This window comes from Fringilla coelebs (assembly GCF_963513975.1).
Source record: "Fringilla coelebs genome assembly, chromosome: 15".
Taxonomy (NCBI): domain Eukaryota; kingdom Metazoa; phylum Chordata; class Aves; order Passeriformes; family Fringillidae; genus Fringilla; species Fringilla coelebs.
The window spans coordinates 12,586,959-12,608,537 of record NC_140041.1 but is presented as its reverse complement, the minus strand read 5'-3'; the positions used below and the strand labels follow the sequence as shown (position 1 = coordinate 12,608,537).

The window sequence follows — 21,579 nt, the reverse complement described above, 5'->3', positions numbered from 1 at the left end:
GATGCATTAAAAGGGGCTAGGAGTAAAAACTCCCACAAAATCTCTCACCTGAATGTTTCTTTTTTCTTCCCTGATTTCCAACATTCTCAAATCTGTTGAAAGTTGTATCAGGCTGAAACCAGGTGAGAGAGAGGAAGCATTGAATATTCATAGCCTCAAGGGAATCAAACAAAATACGAGGTGGGGGCAGAGGATGCTGGACAAGTCTCTGTTTATCCACCCCACCTGTTTCTGTGCCAGTCCCCCTGCCTGCTACGTGTGAGCAGGGATCGGGGCCTGAATAACCAGCATGCAGCAGGGTGACAGGTTTGTACCTGGCTGCACCTGGCAAGGGGTGTGCCCAGGGCGAGAGGGTGCCAGGAGATGGGGAAATTCATCCTGTGGAGATTCCCAAGGAGAGAAGGAAGGTCATGAGCAGAAAATAAAAAAGCCCTGTGGGTGCCAGAGTTGTTAGCTCAGCTCCCTGCTGAGCTCTCCCTCTGCTTGGGCACCTCTCCTGGTGCGACTGGGGACACCCACGCCTGCAGCCTTCCCCGTGCCCAAGATAGCCCAGCAGCTGCCTGGAACCCTGGCCAGGCACAGCCCCAGGGCAGTCCTAGTTTGGATGTGATCTTTGAGCCTTGCACGGCTGCCCCAGGCTGGGGCCATGGCTGGGGTGCCCTGGTGAGCAGGGACCCCCACGCAGCCAGGGGCAATAGCAAGAGGAATAGCCCTGCTGAGCCCTTCCCCAGCTCCTGCTCGTGCCCAAAGGGGAGCAGAGGCATTCCCAGGGAGTGGGGTGGGAGCCTGCTGTACCCCATAACCCTTCTGTCTCTGCTGCAGTGAGGCTCCATGACAGCATCTCTGAAGAGGGCCACCACTACCTGATATTTGACCTGTGAGTAATGCATCCCCTACCCGCAGCAGCTCCGTGCTGCCCCCGGGGTGATGTGACCTCCACCTCCCCCGAGCCCCTCCCACAGGCTGGGTTTGACCCAAACTCGGGTCCCCCAGGCCGGGCAGGGGGCAGGTCCCTGTGCTGCACCCCCGGTTCTCCCCCCATGCATGTACAGTGCCATTTTTGGGGGCATTGCCAGGGCTGGGTGTGCTGTCAGTCAGTCCAACCCCTGTTCTCCTGCAGGGTCACCGGTGGGGAGCTCTTTGAGGACATCGTGGCCAGGGAGTACTACAGCGAAGCAGATGCCAGGTGAGCCAGGCTGTGGAGGGGACAGGAGGTGTCCCCTTCTCCTACAAGCTGCTCCCTCCCAGGGTCCTGCATGACTGGCTTTCTGCAGCACCAGCTCATTCTGTACTGGGAGGTGTTTCACAGCCACTCTGCAACACATACTCATAGACTGGAACCGTGGTGCAAAAAAAAAAAAAAAAAAAAAAAAAATCAACCACCCAAAATGCTCTTTTTAACTCCCCCAACTCATGTGCCAGGAGGTGCATGTGCTGCCTTAGCACTGGTCTCCCCTTTGACTCCTGTGGCTCCCCGCCATTGCCCACAGCATCCTCATCCCCAGGATGCTGGGATAGCCAACATCTTGCCTCGTTGTAAATGAACAGGGTGCTGGGGGCTCCCTGCTCTGGGGGCACCAGGGCTCCCCAGGCTGGCAGGGAGGAAATCCAACACCAGGCTAGTGGCCAGCCAGGGCCACGATAGCACAGACACCCTGCAGATGTCACTCCTTCCCCCTGGAGCTGCATTCCAGCCCTGTGCAAGTGTTCCTCTGGCATTTGCCACTTGAAAGCACTGAGGAGGAGCAGTCAAGACAGGCTGTGCTGGAGCTCTGCTCCCTCCCACACTCCCACTGGTGCTTCCCAGGTACCTTCTGCAGAGCCGTTTCAGCCAGCCCTTTGGTCCCTGCAGCTCATCCAGGGGACAGTATTAGTCTCACTCTTTTGAGGGGCCATGATCTGGCCCTCTCCAGTCTCCAGATATCACTGTGTCTCTTGGCTTTGCCCCCAGGCTAAGCATAGCCTGTATGTATTTCCAAGGGGGTGGTAAACTCTACACTACCTCTCTGCACGGAAATATCCTTTATTTCTAGGCAGAAAACAATCTCATTTAATGGACTGCCTGCACTGAATCCACTTACAGCCCATCCACTTATTAGTGTCATACAAATAAAATAAAATACATGTAAATAAAGACCTTCTGCCTTGCACATAAGCTGTTTTGGAGCAGAAGTGATCAGTGCCTCTGTCTTTTTCCCTTCCTGTCTCACGCACACAGCAGAGCTGGAATGTAATGAACTAGATATAAAGCAAGCAGACACAGCAGAGCCACCTGCATTAGAGGAAAGCAGGGAAATGGGGCTGGAGCAAAGGTTGCACAGGGCACATCTGCTCTGCCTGGGTTTGGAGACCAAATCTTTGCTGCTATTGTGGTTCCACCGTTGGTCTCCAGCTCCCCGCCTCCAGTGCTGCTCCTATGGGGTCCCCATGGGCTCAGCTGTGTTCCCTAAGCTCCTGCTCACCATTATTTGGTGCTCAATAGCTCTGTTTGGTTCCTGCTGGGTTAGAACTGCTCCCCACAGGTGCGTGGGTGTCAGTGGAGGGGGATGCTGAGCTGGGCTGCAGGGCTGCTGATGGGGAGAGGGGCAGAGGGGTGAAATGCAGCAGAACAGAAGTGTCTGACAAGACTCTGCCTCACTGGGCACTCGTGTGAGCTTTCTCCTCTCTCCCACAGCCACTGCATCCAGCAGATCCTGGAGGCCGTCCTGCACTGCCACCAGATGGGGGTGGTTCACCGGGATCTGAAGGTAGGAGCTGCAGGGAGAGTGCCTGTGGGAGGACAGGGGACCCCATCTGTGATGCAAAGCACTGTGGAACAATGCCCAGAGTCGTTCAGGGCTGCTGAAACAGGAGGGAGGAACACGTGCAGGGCTGCGGGAAACCCGCTGAGCAGAGCCCACTCTGGAGTGAAATGACACAAGGGAGAGGGGGTAGGGAGTCTGGGATCCAGGAACACCAGGACAAAGAGCAGGACAAAGCAGATAGGGACCACATGCAGATCTTCCTCTGTGCTGTTCTGGGAAGCTCCCCCTGCCAACAGCAGAGCCCCTGAGGGGTTTTCACTCCTCTCCAACCCCCGTCTCCTTCTGCAGCCCGAGAACCTGCTGTTGGCATCCAAGCTGAAGGGTGCTGCTGTCAAGCTGGCTGACTTTGGCCTTGCCATCGAGGTGGAGGGCGACCAGCAAGCGTGGTTTGGTGAGTGGGACTGGCCTGAGGTGGGGCATGGTAGTTCAGGGGGGCTCCAGGACCCCGGGCCCAGGGTCATGGGAGAGCCCCAGCAGCACCAGCCCAGGAGGCACTGCGGATGAGCAGGCTGATGTGGAGCAAACAGCTCCACAGGGACTCTGTGAGTCACCGAGGTGTCCTGGTGAGATCGACAAGCCATCAACACGGCCAGATCAGTGCAGGGAAAGTGCTGGAAGTGCGTAGCAGAGCACTCCAGCCTTGAGCACCATCTGGGGTTTGGCAGTGGCCTCGGGAGTCACAGAGGTTTCTGGAAGGAGGGTGTGTGTCCCGGGGGTCGGGATGTGCCAGCACTCTGAGCTCTGGCTGTGCCTGGCCGGGAGCAGTCCCTGCTGGCGAGCTGGGGCACTGGCGGCGGGTGTGACGGGCTGTCTGTCCCAGGTTTCGCCGGCACCCCGGGATACCTGTCCCCCGAGGTGCTCCGGAAGGACCCCTATGGCAAAGCCGTGGATCTGTGGGCTTGCGGTGAGTCTGAGCCGGGCTGGAATACCGGGAGCGGGCAGGGCTGGGCTGGGCTGGTCTGGGTGGGATTAGGCAGGCTGCTCATCCAGCGTGTGTCCCGAGTTGCAGTTTCCAGTCACACCTCAGCGAAGTCAGGGTAGAGGATTTACCCAGGAGATGGCACATCACATCACCCTGGGCAACACTCTCTCCCATTCCAGTGGCACCCTTCTCTGAAGGATCACCCCCCTGTGGGTACCTAACTGGGAGTTATGTACCCAAAGCTCCCAGTCAGATGAGACACTGCCTCTTTTCCCTGTGGTGCTGGTGGAGTCAGGCAATGCCTCCCTGCAGTTGCAGCCATAGGGGAGCCCTTTTCCATCCATGATGGGGAGGAGGTATCACCCACCCCTGCCAGGGCACCCACTTTGGGCTCTGCATGGTGGTTGCCAGAGCTTTGACCCTCCCCAGGTACTGAGCTGAACCCACCAACAAGCCTTTTGCTCTTTAAGCAGTGAGCAAATCTTCGTGCTTCCCAAATTTCTGTTTCTCTGCTTGAGCTTGGTCAGTCCCCAGGCTGTGTGTGTGCTCCTGCCTCCAGCAATGAATTCTTTCCCACTGATCCCATCTCCTCTCCTGGGCAGGTGTCATCCTCTACATCCTGCTGGTTGGCTACCCACCCTTTTGGGATGAAGACCAACACCGACTGTACCAGCAGATCAAGGCTGGGGCTTATGATGTGAGTGGGTTTGTCTTGCTGCCCTTTTCACAATCTCCTCTCTCTTCTGCTGTCCCTGCCTCACAGCCTGCTGCTCTAGAAGAGCAACCAAGACAAATTCTGACCGATGGGAACAAGCACTTTCCTCTGCCCTGGTCACAGAGCATTGGCCTCATTGCCATGCCCAGTGCACACACTGGCACATTTCATTGTGGTAGACACAGGTCCTGTCCTAAGCCTTCCAACTTCCTTCTTCCACTCCTGCTTTTCAGTTTTCCACCTGTCAGCTCTTTCCAGTGGCACCATTTCTCCAACCTGTCCCAAGCTGCAGGAGAAGCAACCCAAGTGCAGAGGGACTCTCTGCCATGTCTCACCCTCATCCCTTTGCTTTGGCAGTTCCCCTCCCCTGAGTGGGACACAGTCACTCCTGAAGCAAAAGATCTCATCAACAAGATGTTGACCATAAACCCCTCCAAGCGCATCACGGCAGCCGAGGCTCTGAAGCACCCCTGGATATCGGTGAGCTGGGGCCCAAGGTAGAGAGATGTGGGGATTCACAAGTGGGGAACCTCTCACTGGGGATCACTTGTTATCAAACATGCTGCCAGCTCTCTTCTGCATCCTGGGAAGATGGTTTCCTGGCAGGGTTCCTCTCAATGCTCTCACAGCAGCATTTCCCCTGAGGTTTTACAGCAGAAAAAAGCTTGTGAGTGCAAACAGCATGTTCCTAGGGGACCTGGTGATGGGAGGGACACACAGGCTCCCTGCCCTGGTAGGAACAGACTAATTTCTCAGTGTCATGCTGTGCTGGGGGGGGTCTTTCTTCAGAAGCAATGGGAGTAGGCTCATGTTTATCCATCCATCCATCCATCCACTCCAGCAGCAATCCCTGCACCCTTCACTGCATCCCACTGTTTCAGTTGCTGGTTCTCACTCTGAATCACATCCTAAAGGCAGGAGGAGTCTGTGGGTTTAACCACACACATGCAAACCTTGAGCACATTGCTAAACATGGCTGGTCAGTTAAGGAGTTAACTCAGGGGGCAGCCAGTTCTCCACACACCCCCACCACCAGAGCAGATCCTGCTGACTCCAAAGCTTCCATCTCCCACTGCCCATTAAACTTTTATCTGCTGCTGCTGCAGGCAGCTCTGGCCCGTACCTTGGCCATGGGAGATCATACACGTGTGTGAGCATGTGAGAGCCAGGCTGGGGGGCCCCTTCCCCCCAGAACTGCTCTGAGGCAGGTTTCTCTCCCCCCAGCACCGTGCCACCGTGGCGTCATGCATGCACAGGCAGGAGACTGTGGACTGTCTGAAGAAGTTCAATGCCCGGAGGAAGCTGAAGGTAACTCTGTCCAAGCTGTCTGCTAAATGCAAGATCAGGTCATTGGTGGCTTGTTCCCTGGGTGGGAAACAACAGGGTGGTGTCTGTGGGCAGTGGTGTGGGGGTGATGGGCATTTGGGGCCCCCGTTGTGAAGAAGGGGAAGGAGACTGAGTGGGGTGACAGCTTCATCTGGCTGGGGCTCCCAACTGCTCAAAGAAAGCCATGGTGAAGGAAAGCACTGAGTCACACTGGACACTGGGTGAGGACTTTTCCACTGGAGCCAGTGTCAATATATCTTCTTTTTGGGACTGGACACGGGCCTGAGAGGCACAGTGGGACCCTTTGCCTGATGGCCAAGGCACTTTGCAGCCAAGAATAAAGTGATCCACAGACAGACAAAAAGCTCACCCACCCCAGCAGCCCCACAGCCTTTCCCTTCTTGGATGCTGCCATGCACCACAGCCTAGACCCCTTTGAAATCACTATCTCCAGGTTGAGCACCTCCCTGAGGCTCCCATCTCCCGGGTGCTGCTCAGCCTCAGCTGGCAGCAGGGCGCCTGGGAATGGGCTCTGGAAATCACAGTGCTGCCTGCAGAGTGGGGTGAGGCTGGTCTGTGCCACAGCCTGAGCCATCAGTGCTCCAGGCCTGAACACAGCTTGACACAGAGCAGTACAGCTGCAGACTACTTACAAGATTATCAAGCAAAGAAACTGGCTATAAACTATTATTACTTTTCAGCTAGACAAGTAATCAAATTTGTTCAGGCATGCGCTTCAAAATAGTAATCCATTACTGTAAGCAATTAGTCCAAAGTAATCTCATTATACACTTAGCAACTAGTTAGTAGACTCAGCTGGAAAAGGGGAAGGATTTTACAAATGTTGTTTTGTGGTGGTGATCTTTGCGTGGCTCCCATGAGCAGTTCCTGCCCTGCTGCTCTGAGCTGGCACAGCTTTAATCACAATTAAATCCGGTTCCACTCCCAGTGGGTCCTCTTATTGCCAGCTGCTGGCCCCAGTCAGTGGGGTCATGCTTCATCTAGGACAGGGCAGTATGGGAATAAAAAGTGCCCTGTAGATATTTAATATCCCTTTAATCTCAGAGGGAAGGCAGTTTTAGAGAATGCAACCCAATGCCAGCCATGGTGCTGGGGTATGGATTCAGGTATTGGGAGCTGCTTTTGATGGCAGGAGGAGAATATCAGTCCGTGGGCCAGTTTCCTTCCTTCCAGTGGCTGAGGGACAGGTGCTGGGCAGGGCTTTCCTCCCCCAGGGATGAGGGAACAGCAGGGTGCAGGGGCCTGGGGTCCAGCACACCCTTTCCTTCTGCCTTCCTTGTCTTTCAGGGAGCCATCCTCACTACCATGCTGGCCACCAGGAACTTCTCCGGTAGGTGCTGTCTCTGGGATTCGTCTCCTTGTCTTGCAGGATACCCAGGGCAAATCTGTAGGGTCCCTGGAGAGCTGGCTTTGCCTCATGTGTCATAGAGAGGCTGAGGTTGAAGCCTCACACCTCTGGAGATGTGTGGCTTTGGGTGCTCCTCCAGGAGAGGTCACCTGGGACCTCCAGGCTGGCTGCTGGCTTGGGATGCAAAAGAAAAAGTGTGTGGTTGAGGCTCAGTGATCCACAGTGCTTTGGGTTTTGGGGTTTGTATGCCCCCAGCCATGTGGCTTGTGCAGGGTTGGAGATGTGGGTGCTGGGGGCAGCAGAGCTCAAGCAGCTGGTTTGGTTTTGTGTCCTCCTGAAGATGTTTGTGGCTCAGGGAGAGCATCCTCTGCATCGGGAGTAGGGAAAGGCCCCTGGCACCACCTGGCCCCTGGCAGATGGCAGCAGGATCTCACAGGTCCCTCCCCAGGCAGGTGGATGCCAATCCTGCAGGATTCCCCACTCTCTTCCTGCCTCTCTACATCCCGAGGGCTGCCATGGCGACAGGACCAAGTATGGCAGCCCAGCCTGTGTACTGGAGAGGTCTCAGGGCAGCCAGAAGCCCTCTGCTCCGGTGCCCTCCCTGAGAGATGTTCCTCTGGGGACCCCTCACTGTATAAGGGATGTCACAGGCGATTTCCCAGGCATGGAACCAAATGGAGCCCTGTGACTGCAGGGCTGATCCACCCGCTGTCACCTCCTGCCCTGCCCAGTGCTGGGGATGGCCCTGCGGTGGTGCTACAGGGCTGGGACACACCAGCCAAGCCCTGCACGCTGCTGAGCTGGCTGGTGGGGTTAGCTGGGTGTTTCAGGGTGCTTTGCTGAGGCTCCCCGAGTGTCATGTGCAGGAAGTGGGCAGGGGTGCCAGGGCAGAGGGCCGTGGCCAGGGCTGGTATCTGCATTTGTCGTGGGGGGATCGTGCTGACACATTTAGCACTTGTGGCGGAGTCCAGCAGCTGGGGGGATCCGATGTCAGCCCCACGCCGGGAGAGGCGGACAGGAAGCACCGAAAGGAAGGAAATTCAAAGCTTCTCTCCTGGTGCTGCCCGTCCCACGCACGGCCCAAGGGCTCAGCAGTCTCTCCTGGCCGGGAGCTGGTGGGCGACAGGCGCTGTGCTCCAGCGGTGCCGCCCTGCGCTGGGGTCCCAGGGCAGTGGGTGTGCAGCCGGGGGGGCCGGGGCAATGTCGGCAGCGGTGGGTGGGCACAGGGCAAGGCGCCTGCTTTTCATCCTTGTCAAAATGCGGGCTTGCAGCTGTCGGGCCGGCGGGCCGGCAGCACATGATCCCGGCAGCATGGGGCTAAAATTAGAGGGCGGCAGGCGGGCAGCCCATTCCTCCACACTGCACCACGCCGGGTCAACAGCACCGCCCGGCCAGAGCCCGCCTCTGCCGGGCAGCCCTGCCAGCCCCCTCCAGCCGCCCCAGGGACTTGGCGTGACGTTAGGACTCGGGTCATGCCCCGGGCCAAGAGCCGCTGCGGTAGGACAGGACAGCGCTGGCAAGGTCGCCCCTGAGCTCCACGGGTTGCAGCGGTGATTGCTGGAGAGAAGACGGACCCCGCCAGCCGGGCCGGGGGCTCCTGCCGCTCTGGCACCCGGCACCATGCTGCTGATCCTCGCCCTCCTGGTCTTGGTGCCCTGCCTGGCTCTGCTAATCTCCTTCCTCCTCTCTCCAGGAGGCAAAAGTGGTGGCAACAAGAAGAATGACGGCGTGAAGGTAAGCTGAGCCCCGGTGCCCTGTGCTGCCTGCCCCGGTGCTGCCGGGCGGTGCTGGGGGTCCCTGTGCCGGGGTCCCTGTGCCGAGCTCCCTGTGCCGGGGTCTCTGTGCCGGGCTCCCTGTGCCGTGCCGTGCCGTGCCGTGCCGGCGGTGAGCGTTCCCGTGCCGTGCTGGCTCTGGGGGCTCCGTGCTGTGCCCGTGCTCTCCGCGCCACGCCGGCAGTCCCAGCTGCACCCCGCGCTTTAAAGAGCCGCTGCTGGCTCGGCTGTCCCGGTGTGTCCCCCAGCCCCCGGCCGGGCTCCTGCCGGGACCGGCAGTGCACAGGAGGCTTTGCAGCGCAGGGGCGAGGGGAGTGGGCTGGTGCTGGATGGAGGGTGAGCTGCGGGAGTCGCTGCTGTTTCAGTGCCGGCTTGTCCCTCGCTGCCCCCAGGGAGGGGGAGAGGCAGAGGCTGGACCAGGACAGGAGGAGGCAGCTTTGCAGCCCAGAACCATGGCTCCAACAGCAGCTGTCTAGTGGGGTGGGCGGCCTCATCTCGTTCTCACTCAGCATGGGGGTCCTGCTGCAGCTGGTGAGGCTGGTCCCAATTCCTGTCCCATCCTGTACCAAGGGCTGGTGTGCTGCTGGGTGACACGTGGATGCTTTTAACCACCTTCACAGTGCTGCTTGTCCCCTGTGCCCAGTGCAGACAGAAAAGAAACATGGTGGTGCTTCAACAGAGTAAATGGCTTGGTGGTGCTCTAAAAACAAGCTGGTGCTTGGTGGATCTTGTTTCTTGGGCTATAGAGCCTGCAGGTTCATCAGCCGCTCCGAGGTGGAGCCGCAGCTCTGCTCCAGGAGGCAGCAAAATTCTGCTGTTTCTGGTGACATGGAGATGTGGTGGATAGCAGTGGTTTATTGAGCTCTGTTAAACTCCTCCTGCAGGAAGGAATGGTCCATGCGAGGGTCCTTCTCTCCTTACCTGTTTCCTTCATAAATACAATGGATCACTCAGCAAGGGAGAGCTGGCCTGGTGACATTCTCCATGGTGGTGACATCCTCCATCGTCAGGCAGACCTTTGGGAGCCCGACTGCAGTGTGGCTGCTCTTCCTCCTCCATAGGGGCCCTTTGCTGGGAGAACCTACAGAACCTTCTCCTGCCCTTTTGCAGGGACCCCACTGTTGGGCTGTGGCAGGTGCAGAGTTTTGGAAGAGCAGAGCCCTCAGCCAGCTTCTTCCTTCCTCAGTACAGACGGCTGGTGAAGCTGACAGTCTAGGGATGGCTTGTGTTTCTCTCACTCTTCCCAGACCCAGCAGCTGGGACAGGAGAAGCCTGCAGGGACTGAGACCATGCACAATCCTCTAGACCTGGGCTCAGCCCCACAAGAGGCCATTCTGGCCATGGATGCCTGTGAGAGGACATTACTCTGGGATGTCAGGATATCATGAGACTCCCAGAACAGAATTAATAGTGCTGGGGCTGGCAGATCCCATGGTAGTCGCAACACCCCATGTGCCACCCACTGCTGGGCTGTCCTCTGCTGCTCTGAGGTCCTGGCTGCTTCTGAGAGTCACTTACGATGTGACACACAGGTAGAGTTGACTTGCCACAAGCTCCTCGCTGGAGCACAGGTGAGACCAAACAGAAGATGCACTTTTAGCCTATTAAAGGAGCGATTGCTGGATGAGGAGGCTTTATCAGGCACAGTCCTGAATCTAATTTTCCAGCAAAAAGGGACAGTTTTGAATTTCTGTGTTGTGGTAGACAACCATTTGCCAGCCCAGCTTGCTCACGATGATCCCTGTTGGACTTCAAAGGAGCTTTGAGGGCAGACATTATCCTGGGAAAAGAGGCACTTCCTATTGCAGCAAAATAGCTTGTTTGGGTGAACAACCTTCTGGCTCTTCACTGAAACTCAGTGAGGAGAGTCTGGTTTCAGAGCAGGATCAGAGAGGCTGGTTTGCATCCCCAGCCCTCAGCCCTCGCTGGCCAGAAGGGAGCAGATCGTGAGGCTTCCTTCCAAGTGCAACCTACCCACCAGCCCTCATCTGAAGAGTGTGGACAAACTCTGAGAATGAATTTGCTTTTTTATTGCCCTCTTTTCAACAAGTAAAGGGGAGACAGCTTGGCTAGATGGCCAGGAAGGTGCAGGAAGAGAAGACAAGGTAGAGACAAGCTTACTCCCAACAGCTTCCTTGCATTGTCCACCTTCAGCATAACCATCCCCACCTCTCATTTCCATGCTCAGCCTGGGGCAACCTGCAGCATAACTCATTTAGGGGGGCACAGGGAGGCTGGGTGTTGTGGGTGAAGCTCTAATGGCCCACTGGGCAACCAGCAAATATCAGGACACTGCTGAGCAGTGTTAACTTCTTTAACTGGCTGGAAAAGCAAGGTAGGAACCTGGGAGCCTGCCTTGAGTGTTTGGCACGGTGGGAAGGGAATGGTCCTGCCTGCTCAGAGCAGGGCCACGTGGTGTGGGTCACTGTCAGGAGAGTGGTGTCCCCACTTGGAGTAACCTGCTGGACTGGCCATCCCCATGAGAGCAGGCAGATCCCAGGCAGCCACCCCTGCCTTTCCTGCCCAAAGCTGGGCTGGTGGGCAGCAGGCAGCTGCAGCTGCCCTCTGGCCTGTCTGCACAGCCCTCCAACACCAGCATGGTGCCTGCCCAGGCTCAGAGGGCTCAAAACTCATCCTCCTGAGGAAATTCCTCACCTACTAAAAGCATGCCTGGGACCAGAATTCCCCCTCAAGCCCTGCTCTGGGATCTGCGGGAGGTCCTCTGGTGCCAGCAGCTAAGACACTCTCACTGCCCTGTGTAGTGTCACATCTTGTCCCATTGTAAACCGATGGAATCACTGCCCCGTGTCCCATCCTGTCCCGTCCTGGACTGATGAGCTCACTGCCCCGTGTCACATCCTGTTACTGTATGTCCAGACTCGATGCAGTCACTGCTTTGTGTTGCATTCTGTTGCGTCTGAAATTTCTGCAGTTTGCTGCCCCGTCTCATGTCCTTGGGTAGCAGAAGCTGTCAGTCCTTCCTGCAACAGCCCAGCTCCAGTGGCTCTCCTTCTCCATGAGGTTCCTGACAAAACACCACAGCTCACTCTGCCCTTTAGGACATCTTTTCTTTCGGTGAAGGAAGGGCGAGAGATGGCCCAGTGCCTAAAGGGGTTACAAGAGTGCTGGAGAGGGACTTTGGAAAAGGTCATGGAGTTCCAGAACAAGGGGAATGGCTTCATACAGATAAAGGGCAGGTTTAGATGCCTATAAGGAAGAAATTATTTATTGTGAGAGTGCTGAGGCACTGGAACAAATTGCTCAGAGAAGCTATGGGTGCCCCATTGCTGGAAGTGTTCAAGACCAGGTTAGATGGGGCTTTGAGAAACCTGGTCTACTGGGAACTGGAGAGATCTTTAAGGTCCCTTCCAATCCAGACCATTCTGTGATTCCATGATTCTATGACCTAGTGAGGAAGGGGAGAGCAGCCATAGTAGAGGGGGAAACTCACCGAGGATGCTGGTGGGAGTCAGTTAGGATGTGAAAGGAGCAATGAGGGAAAATGGATATCATCAGTTTTTATGCTGTGGCCCACCCATGCACCCTAATGGGTCGTTCTATGGGCTTTTCCAAGAGATTTGCACAGTATGTGCTGCTTTTCCCTCTGCAGGGCAGGCACAGCTGGTGCCTTGTTAAATATGCTGGTACAGCACTTTGTTATTTGGCACTGCAGATTCTGATTTCTGCACGTTGGTATTCCCTGGCACACACAGGGATTCATTCCCTGGGAGCCAGAGGTGCAGAAGGGGTATGAGGTCAGCAGGCATGTCCCCCTGTCTCCTAGCCAAATTAGAGATGGAGATGGGGAGCAGAGCACAGTAAGGAAGGAGAGTCCAGAAGTAGTTTGGGATTGCAAGCAGAAGAGTGGATATGGGGTCATCCAACTCAAAAACCTTAAAGTCTAGTGGTAGTGGTCAAGGACTGAGATAAATGTGCAGGTCTTCTCTTTGGAGTCCTGATTTAAAGCACTGGAGCTGTGCTCAGGACTGCTTCCCACACTGCCTTGAGGCCTTAATGCCTTTCTGGCCTTAAACCAGCCAGCTTAGGACTGGTCTAGTTTCAAAGCTAAAGGAGTGTCTCCACAGCAGTCAGTGCCATCAGCAGATGCACCCAGAGCAGATCCAGAGAGGTCAGTAGAGCATTCACACTGGGCACAGGGCTGTGGTGAAGCTGCCTTAGCTTTTCAGTACCCCGCTTCTGTTCCCGTGAGCCACCAGAGTGGTTGTTGACTCCTAGGGGATTCCCTTTTGGACTAGCCAGGTCCTTGGGATGAGCAACCCCAGAGATTGTGGCAGGTCAGGAGAGAAAAGTGCTGGCAGGAATGTGGGAAGGGAGCTGGCAGGTCACCACCAACGCTGCAGCCAGCGGCACGTCCCCACAGGAGCAACGAGTCCCTCTGCGCCTTTCGTTTGCCCATGAGGACCAAGAAGGGTGGCTCAGGAGCTGCTGCCTTTCATGTGCTGCTCTCAGCCTTTCTCACTCTGTGTCTCTTCCTGTTCCATCTCTTCTCCTTGTTTTTCCAGAAAAGAAAGTCCAGTTCCAGCGTTCAGTTAATGGTGAGTGTCCTTCGTCTTCCTAAATGCCGATATTGCTGGGCCTCTCCACATGTTCCAGCTTCCCCCGTTTTTGGAAGTTACCTCGGGGTAGGGAAGAAGGGACAGCGGGGTTGGAGGGAACGTCCTCAAAGCCGTATCACCCACAAACCCCATTAACAGGGTTGGTGCAGGCACTTGCTGGCCACCAGCTGGTGGGAAGCCAGCCCTGGTTCTTGCTGATGGGTTCTCATGCCGTTTCTCCCAGTTCTCCTGACTCAGGTCTGCAGGCTGCATCGGTCCAAGGAGCCTTGGAGAAACACCTTCCATGCCTCTGCGGGGACTGTATGGTCATGGGACACCTTGCCAACCTACATCGGGGTCTTCTGGGTAATACACAAGCAAGGCTCTGCTGGGAAGAGCTAGCAGAGCCATTGCTCTAGCTCCGCTAGCAGAGTTGCCTTGATGAGGCTCCCGGAGAGAGACGGGGGGTCAGTACCCCTCTCCCCCCAAATCTGTGTAGCGCTCAGCTGTTTCTTGAAAGAGCTGTGTCTCAGCCTTCAGTGGTCCATGTGGGTCTTGGAAGCACTGTTTTATTGTACATTTCTCTCCCTACTCTGCGGTCAGTGTGGTCTCTCTCACTCCTGCACAGTCCCCTCTTTCTCATCCCAGCTCCTTCTCGCTGTTAATTTGTACATCTCTCTCTTTATTGTACAGTCAACATGGTGTCTTCCACCCCTGCACAGCCCCTCTCCCTGCCCCTCCGGCAACGCTCCTAGGAACCCACCACTGGCCCCTGGACCTGCCCCCATCTCTGTCCCCACAGGTGTCAGTAGGAAAGGCAGCGCCGTTCCTACGAGACCCTCCACAGCCCACCTCTTGTGCCCTTGGCGACAAGGAGTGGAGGTCAGGGAGGGCTCTGCCAGTGCTGCCCTAGAGCTGTGCTTGAGGACAGGTTGGACCTGCTGGCGTTTCCTTGGTTTCTGTCTGTTGGCACAGTTGAGCTGTGGGGTCAGACTCGGGGGGCTGTCGAACACACGAGCACATCTGTCAGGGGGAGAAGACTCTTCTCACCACGCCATGTCTCCTTTCTGTTCTTTGCTCAGGAATCGTCGGAGAGCACCAACACCACCATTGAGGATGAAGACACCAAAGGTACCAGTGGGGGCAAGTGGGAAGGTGGGCAGGTTGTTTTGGAGGGGTTCCCATGGGTCTGGCCACCTCTCACAAGATATTTGCCACAGCAAAACCCACCACCATCAAGCTGCCTCAGGGCCTGTCAGAAGTTGCTTTAACTCGGGTGGTTTCACTGCTGGGTTGCTGACATGGGCAGCTGGGGCGCTGCTGGTGAGGAGCGAGGTGCTCCCATGAGCAGGGATGTCCCCTGAAAGCAGGTGTGAAATGGCAGAAATCTGCAGGGATAGCAGCCTGGCTGCTCTTTTAAAATAAGCTTCCCTTTGGGAAAAGCCTCCAGGGGAAATCCCTGCCTGCTGCCTGCCTGCCTGCCAGAGGCAGCTTTCTAAGAATAACCCAGGGAATAATTTGTCCGCGTTAATTTGTAAAGTCTCTCGATGAAGTGATCTCGGCACAAAGCAAAACGGACTTTGGCCTGACATGAGAGCTAATGGGACAGCTTGTCCTCCTGGAGAGGGGCTCCTTGGGGCTGGATGTGGAGGCAGGTGGTGCTCAGGAAGCGATGGGATTCCCTTGCCTTTCTGAACAACTCCTAGGAACACGCTCCCTCTCCTTTCATGAGTCACAATGCAAAGGAAAAAAAAAGTCAAGCACGATGCCAATTTGCATTTGAAGCAGAGCTTTGTTAATAAGCCTGGGGTTACCTCTGACAATTCCTCTGCATCCCTGGGAGCCCCAAAGCTGCTCTTGGAGCCCATCCCTTCCCAGATGGACTGGCAGTGCCTGGAACCTCTGGCAGAGGCTGCACAGCTCTGTGCCCTTTGCAGGGTCCCTTCTTGTATCTCCTGGGGTGGCTGCGCGTGTCACTCGCCTGTTCTCTTCCCTTCTGAGACTATCTCCTCCCATTTCAAAAGGAAGGTGAGAGCATCCTTGGTCCAGCTTGCCCTAGCTGGCCTCTGCTGTGACTTCAGGGGGTAGAGGGTCACAGCTTAGCAAGGTTTTTCAGCCAAGACCAACCTGTCCCAACTTTTGGGTCTGAGGGTAGCTTCCCAGTTGGTGATTAACCTTTTGGCTCTTTAGGAAATTACAGGCATTTTCAATTTTGCCCTGGCTTTGAAAATCTGGAGATGAAGAGCCCTTCTCCACCTCTCTCTCCCCAGTTGCTCTCCTGCTTTTTCCCTGTACAGTTTCCAAAGTCCTCCCACATCCTCTGGTCTGTTTCTGATGAGATAAAGATCTCTCACCGATACGGTAACACAGTGCCTACTTCTGGTTTGTTTTATCCTTTTATTTCCCTTTTCTCTTTAAACCAACAGTACGTAAGCAAGAAATCATTAAAGTCACAGAGCAGCTGATTGAAGCAATAAGCAATGGCGACTTCGAGTCCTACACGTGAGTGTGCCCAGTGTGGGTTTGGGCTGGGTGAGGGCTCAGCCTCCCAGGTTTGGGTCTCACACTCTTACAGTGCTGCCCAGGAGATTTTACTGCTGCCCAGGACAGGGTGACAAGGTTGTAGTGGTGGGGAAGAGTGGAGACCATCCAAGAGAAGAAGGAGACATCAGTTTCCGAGCCTGATGCTGCTCTTGTGTTCAGCTGATCACAGTTCTCTGGTGTCGCTGTCACAGATGAGCCCAATTTTTGGTTTGCAGAAAGAGGAATAATTGTAAACATGACTTATGGTGAAAGAAGTATTTGTATCCATGGAATCCATTATATCCAGATTGCCACAGGCTGCTCTGAAGTGTAGATGATTTCTGCTTGCTGAGCTGATGCTGTTCAGAGTACACCTCTTCTGTGTCCAGGGCTGATGTAATTAGTGATGTCTGAGTGAGTGCAGGTTGTCATCCCTGCCTCAGAGGATCACAGCAGGGATATTTTGACACAGAGAAGATAATATGAGCTTTTTCCCTGAAGTCTTCATTTCTTGTAAAGAAGATGACAATGTTTGAGGAGGTTTAATTGCAGAGCGTGACTGATGGAGAAGGCACCCTGCTTTGGTGGGGCCTTGGCGACAGTTAGTGGGCAGGAGGGGAGGTGTGTTGGGCAGAATGCAGGGTTGAGTTCATATTTTTGCAAGAATTACTCACTGGTGCAGACACTCCTCAGCCTCAGGTGGAGGGAGCCATCCCGAGCAGGAGGCATTTGGGTTCTTCAGACTCTCATGCCAGAAGTGGAGAGATAACCTCTCCCTTTTCTCTCCCTTTCCTGGCTCCCCAGGAAGATGTGTGACCCTGGAATGACTGCTTTTGAGCCTGAGGCTCTGGGCAACCTTGTGGAAGGCCTGGATTTCCACCGATTCTACTTTGAAAACCGTAAGCAGCTCACTTGCTTTGTGAGGGACCCCTCCTACCTCCCATGTGCCTGTCTTGACCTCCATCAGTTTGTTGGAAGGAATAGGGCTAGGGTTGCTTGTGGGAGCATCTCTGGCTGATCTGGAAGATCCCAGCAGGAGGTGTTAGGTCAGCTGGGGCCAGGTATCTGTAGAGGTTGTTTGGTTAGCTGTTTTCTAGGTGGACCCATCCTGAATCCACCTGTACAGCATTTACTCAGCCCCATCAACCAGACAGCTTAACACAAGTGTCTCCCCTTCCAACATTGCTGCCACCCTGAGCAAGAGCCACCCAAACTCCTTCCCCTACCTAAATCCACTTGTGCTTGTCCCCGCTCCAGTGTGGTCCCGGAACAGCAAACCTGTGCACACGACAATCCTGAACCCCCACATCCACCTGATGGGGGACGAGTCTGCCTGCATTGCCTACATCCGCATCACGCAGTACGTGGACTCTGGAGGGATCCCCCGCACCGCCCAGTCGGAGGAGACCCGCATCTGGCACCGCCGGGATGGCAAATGGCAGATTGTTCACTTCCACAGATCCGGCGCGCCCTCGGTCCTACCGCAGTAAGCCCTGTGAGCATCCAGGGGCACGGGGGAGAGGGAGGGCTGGGGTGGGCACGCTGCAGCTCAGGATGTGGGATCCTGTGCTGAGGATCTGTGGGGGGAGACGCTTGATTGCTCTGAGGTAGCAGTGGGGAGAGGGATGCTCTGCCAAAGGGATGGTCAAAGCGAATTCCGGCTCCTCCCGGTTTGTGTTTTGCAGCTGAAGTGTGGCCCTGCCCGTGTTGGGTTTGTCACTGACTGACTACCAAGGGGAGACCCCCTCCGACATGTTCACCTACGGGACTTTGGCTGTTGGCTCTGCTGCTTGGTTCCCGCTGGAATAACCCCTCGCTTCTCACTGCACACACACGACAGCCCCGCCAGTGCAGCACAAGCATCCCATCAACCCCACCCTGCCGGGGTCACGGCACTGGGCCCCCTTCCTCTGCATGAACCAGAACAAGAGAAACCATGAACTCCAACCCAAGCATCTGGCCGGTGTACAGGCCCCCCTCATCGGCTCACAGCGTTGGTGGGCCTCCTCGCTACCCAGCACATCTCCTGAACTGGGCTCAGGCTCATCATCCACCTCCATGCCCACCCCTGCTGGAAGCCCTCTGAGGAAAGGGGGGCAGTTTTGAGCCGCTCTCTGCTGCATCCTCCCTGCGTGCTGGTGGATTTTGCTTTGCTGCTATCAAGGTCCCTGTCTGCTGCCATGACTCCTGCCTGCTCCCAACCCGAGTTCCTGCTTCCAGCAGCCTCGTCCAGGGAACTGCAACTCAATCCATTTGCCAAGTCCATTTTTCATGCGTACCTGTGCAAGGAGGGCCATGTTTGGATGGGTGAGTAAAGACTATCTGTTCATTTTCTCTTCCCAGCACAGGCTGGCTCCTTCCCAGGAGAGCAAGTAGGTTTGCACTCTGGTTCCAGGCAACTGCTGTGCCAAGAAGAATGGCTCTCCCTTCTTCCTCCCTTCTCCCTTTGGAGCAGAGACTGGCGATGCTGGGAGAAGAGAGGAGGAGAATGACAACTGCTTTCCATCAGCACAGACAGGAGCTGGGGCTGTCCCATCCATGTCTGGGTGGTAGCATCGCCCCTGCAGCCTCCTCCTCACCCACCACCCAGCCTGGATCCTTTACCGCAGCACACACCCCTGCCCCCCACATACAGCACTGGCGTTCCCTTGCTCCCGACTCCCGGGATGGGATGGGGGCAGCCAAGCTGGCTGCTGGCTCGGGGCACAAACCACCTCCATGGCCCACGTGACTCCTTCCAGCGACAACAAGGAATGCAAGCTTTAGTGACAAACTGCAGAATCTGATTGTGCTTCAACAAAAACAAACAAGCCTTTCGCTGTCTTCTCCTTTGAGCGCATGCCTTTTTATAGGGAAAACAAACCAACCTACCGTGTATTTCGTAACTTGATTTTGAGTATTTGCTGAAATGGATCTTTATGTAATAACTAGAAACATTCAACTGTTGAAGTGGGGCGGGAGGGGGGATTTTCGGGGGTTGCTGTTTTTCATTGCGTTTACATTTGAAGTGGGGTTGTTCTGCCACGATGCTCCTGCCAGGGGTCCCACGGCTGCCAGCCCCCTCCTCTCACACCGTGGTGGCTTGTCCCATTCTGTCCTGCAGCGTTGGGTGGCAAAGGCACCCACCTCCAGGGGCACCCACATTGCCGTGGCACCTTCCTGCACCCCATGGGTCTTCCTGCAGGGCAAACCACAGTGGTGGCTCTGGGGGTGCCACCAGCATGTGGCTTTCAGGACAGAAGACATGGCCGGGAAGGGGAACGTTGGTCTCACCTCTTTGCCATCAGGTAGAGGTCTGAGGGTGGCTGTTCTTCTGGCAATTCTTCCATTTCACATTCTCTTTTTCCCAACTGGAGCCTCTTCACTCACTGGGGTGAGGCTCCTGCAGCACTGCTGCCCTGGGGTACTTTCTAGCTCCACTCTCTTTGTCTGCATGGTGTTAAACTTTCTAGACGGTGCGTGTGTTGAAAAACAAAGAAACGAACAAAAACTGCTTGTTTTGGACCTAAAAAAAAAAGGAAAAAGGAAAAAAAAAATGGAAAAAAAAAGAGGAAATGTTTCCTCCATGTAAATTCTGAGTGTGTATTTTGCCTTTTCTGTGGTTTTGAATGCTTTGCTCTCTGTTGAGGCAGGGACAGCCACCATGCCAAACGCAGCTGCGTCCTTGCAGACTGCAAAAATATTTTCCCACTGGATGGAGGGGAAGAAATCTAAACTGCTGGGGCACGGACAGGCCTTGAGAAGTGTTTTGGTGTGTTCCTCTGTGCCAGCAGTGCGATGGCTGCTGGTGATGTATGTAGGAGATGCCTTTTTGGGGGCAAATCACAGAGCTGATCCATGGGGTTCCCCATGCCTTTGGTCGACCTATGCACCATAGGCTTGCAAGAGTTCCCCAAAGCAGGGAAATCCATGCAGGGAAAGGATTAGTTTTTAAGGTAGAGTTTGGGTGTTTTTACAGGTCTCTTTTTCTTCCTGTAGTCATGTAGTGATGAAGTTTTTTTTAATTTTTAAAGGAAGGACTCAGCTCTTTCACAGTTCTCTCTCTCCCTCTCCAGAGCTGGCTCTGCAGCCAGCCGTGATCAGTGTCATTCACCTTCTGATGTCCAAGCTCTCTGGGTGTCAAGAGGATTTTTGGAAATTGGTATAAGGTGGATGATGATGGAGGACATCATATCAGGGCTCTGCATGGGGGCTGAAGGGCAGATGCCATCACAGCCTGGTTTTGAAGCTGCTGATAGCTGTGGACCTCGGATGGGCTGTGAGGGTGAAGCTGCTCCAGCAGCTGTTACTGAGAAAGGACTGGGACTGGGCAATCTGGTGAGATTCCCTGGGAATAACAGATGAGATGTTGGGGTAGATACAATCTCCTTTCACTGAGAACCCACAGTCACTTCTAGGGAGAGCATCTTGGCTCCCAGGAAGGCTTTGAGGTGTCTTTTTGGAGGGAGTTTCTCCTCCTTGATATTTCCCTAAGATTATCTCCTCGGGAGGCAGCTGGATGTCCTTGCAACGCTCCTTTGCAAGGGAAGCAGAGTCTGAAGTTTAAACTCATTCTAGTCTTCCAGTCAAGCTGCAGCCTGACCAAGGAAGACCCAACTTCCCAACATGCCCATGCTGGCAACATTAAGCACCTGCACTTTAGGGGTCTGTCCTGCCTGGTGTCTCTGCCCCACCTTGCCCTGCTTCTCCAGAGTGGGTTCCTGTATCTCCAGAGCATCTCAGCAAGCACTGATGGACTTCCACCTTTTCTTTCAGTATCCATGGAAAGCATCTGTTTCTGTCTTCCTTTGCATTTGCTGATTTCTCCTGAACTCGCAGGAAAGCTATATAAATAAGTTTCCACCATCCTTCTTTGGCTGGAAGAGCCAGGGATGCTGCCGTTACATCTCTACTTTTAAGCTGTTGACACTGTCCCTAAGACATGCAAACAGGCATTGCCCCAGCAATCCCACCATGGTTCTGGGAATGACAATGTCCAGGGATGTTCCTACTAAGCAACATGCACAGGCCCACCTTGTTGGGATAGTTTACCACCATGGACCTCCTGTCCCATCGGCCTCAAGGCTGGAGATCAGGCTATGGCACATTTGATTTCCTGGCACAGACAGAACTCCTCTCCTCTGGTCTCCTGGTGCCTTGGTCAAACCAAACTCAGAAGTCCTCCAAACTCATCCTCTCTTCCATCCCTCCCAGACCACAGGGGATGTCTAACTGGAGGCACTTGCTGTAGTGGTGTCGAGCTCCCAGCTCTACAGGTGGGTTTGGGAGCTGCCTGTTTTCCCTTCCTGGCTGCCAAGGTCCACTGGCAGCATCATAATTTCTCACATCTTGCTGATGCATCCCCTCTGGAAGACAAAGAGGCCTCTGCTCTTTGCTGGAGGAGCAGGCACCCTCCCCCTCATCCCAGCCAGACACCCCTGGGAGAGTTGTATTTCCCCCCCAAACCCACATGAAATGCCCCTTCTGCCAGGCACCTTGTCTGACCCCAAACCTGCCTCTCCTCCCATGGATGCCCCATGGATCTCCAGAAGCTGGAGCAGGCAGCAGTCATCTAGTCCCACCTGGAGCTCCCGGTGGGCTCTGCAGCCCGTG

The 21,579-nt window shown here is 55.2% G+C and overlaps 1 protein-coding gene across 1 annotated transcript in view; it reads left to right on the top strand.

Annotated features, from left to right (window-relative positions):
• CAMK2A (calcium/calmodulin dependent protein kinase II alpha) overlaps positions 1-18,870 on the top strand; it is a gene marked incomplete at its 5' end in the record, with an annotated part of 30,530 nt that extends 11,660 nt beyond the window's left edge. Inside the window, 16 exons of the mRNA XM_084215728.1 lie at positions 823-877; positions 1,121-1,186; positions 2,675-2,747; positions 3,093-3,195; positions 3,625-3,708; positions 4,329-4,423; positions 4,799-4,921; positions 5,666-5,749; positions 7,076-7,118; positions 8,830-8,870; positions 13,432-13,464; positions 14,547-14,595; positions 15,891-15,966; positions 16,792-16,886; positions 17,245-17,482; positions 17,673-18,870. Of these exons, the coding sequence (XP_084071854.1) occupies positions 823-877; positions 1,121-1,186; positions 2,675-2,747; positions 3,093-3,195; positions 3,625-3,708; positions 4,329-4,423; positions 4,799-4,921; positions 5,666-5,749; positions 7,076-7,118; positions 8,830-8,870; positions 13,432-13,464; positions 14,547-14,595; positions 15,891-15,966; positions 16,792-16,886; positions 17,245-17,477 (1,253 nt within the window). The 3' untranslated portion in view covers positions 17,478-17,482; positions 17,673-18,870. The remainder of the gene's footprint in view (positions 1-822; positions 878-1,120; positions 1,187-2,674; positions 2,748-3,092; positions 3,196-3,624; positions 3,709-4,328; positions 4,424-4,798; positions 4,922-5,665; positions 5,750-7,075; positions 7,119-8,829; positions 8,871-13,431; positions 13,465-14,546; positions 14,596-15,890; positions 15,967-16,791; positions 16,887-17,244; positions 17,483-17,672) is intronic.
• Between the last annotated feature and the right edge of the window lie 2,709 nt (positions 18,871-21,579).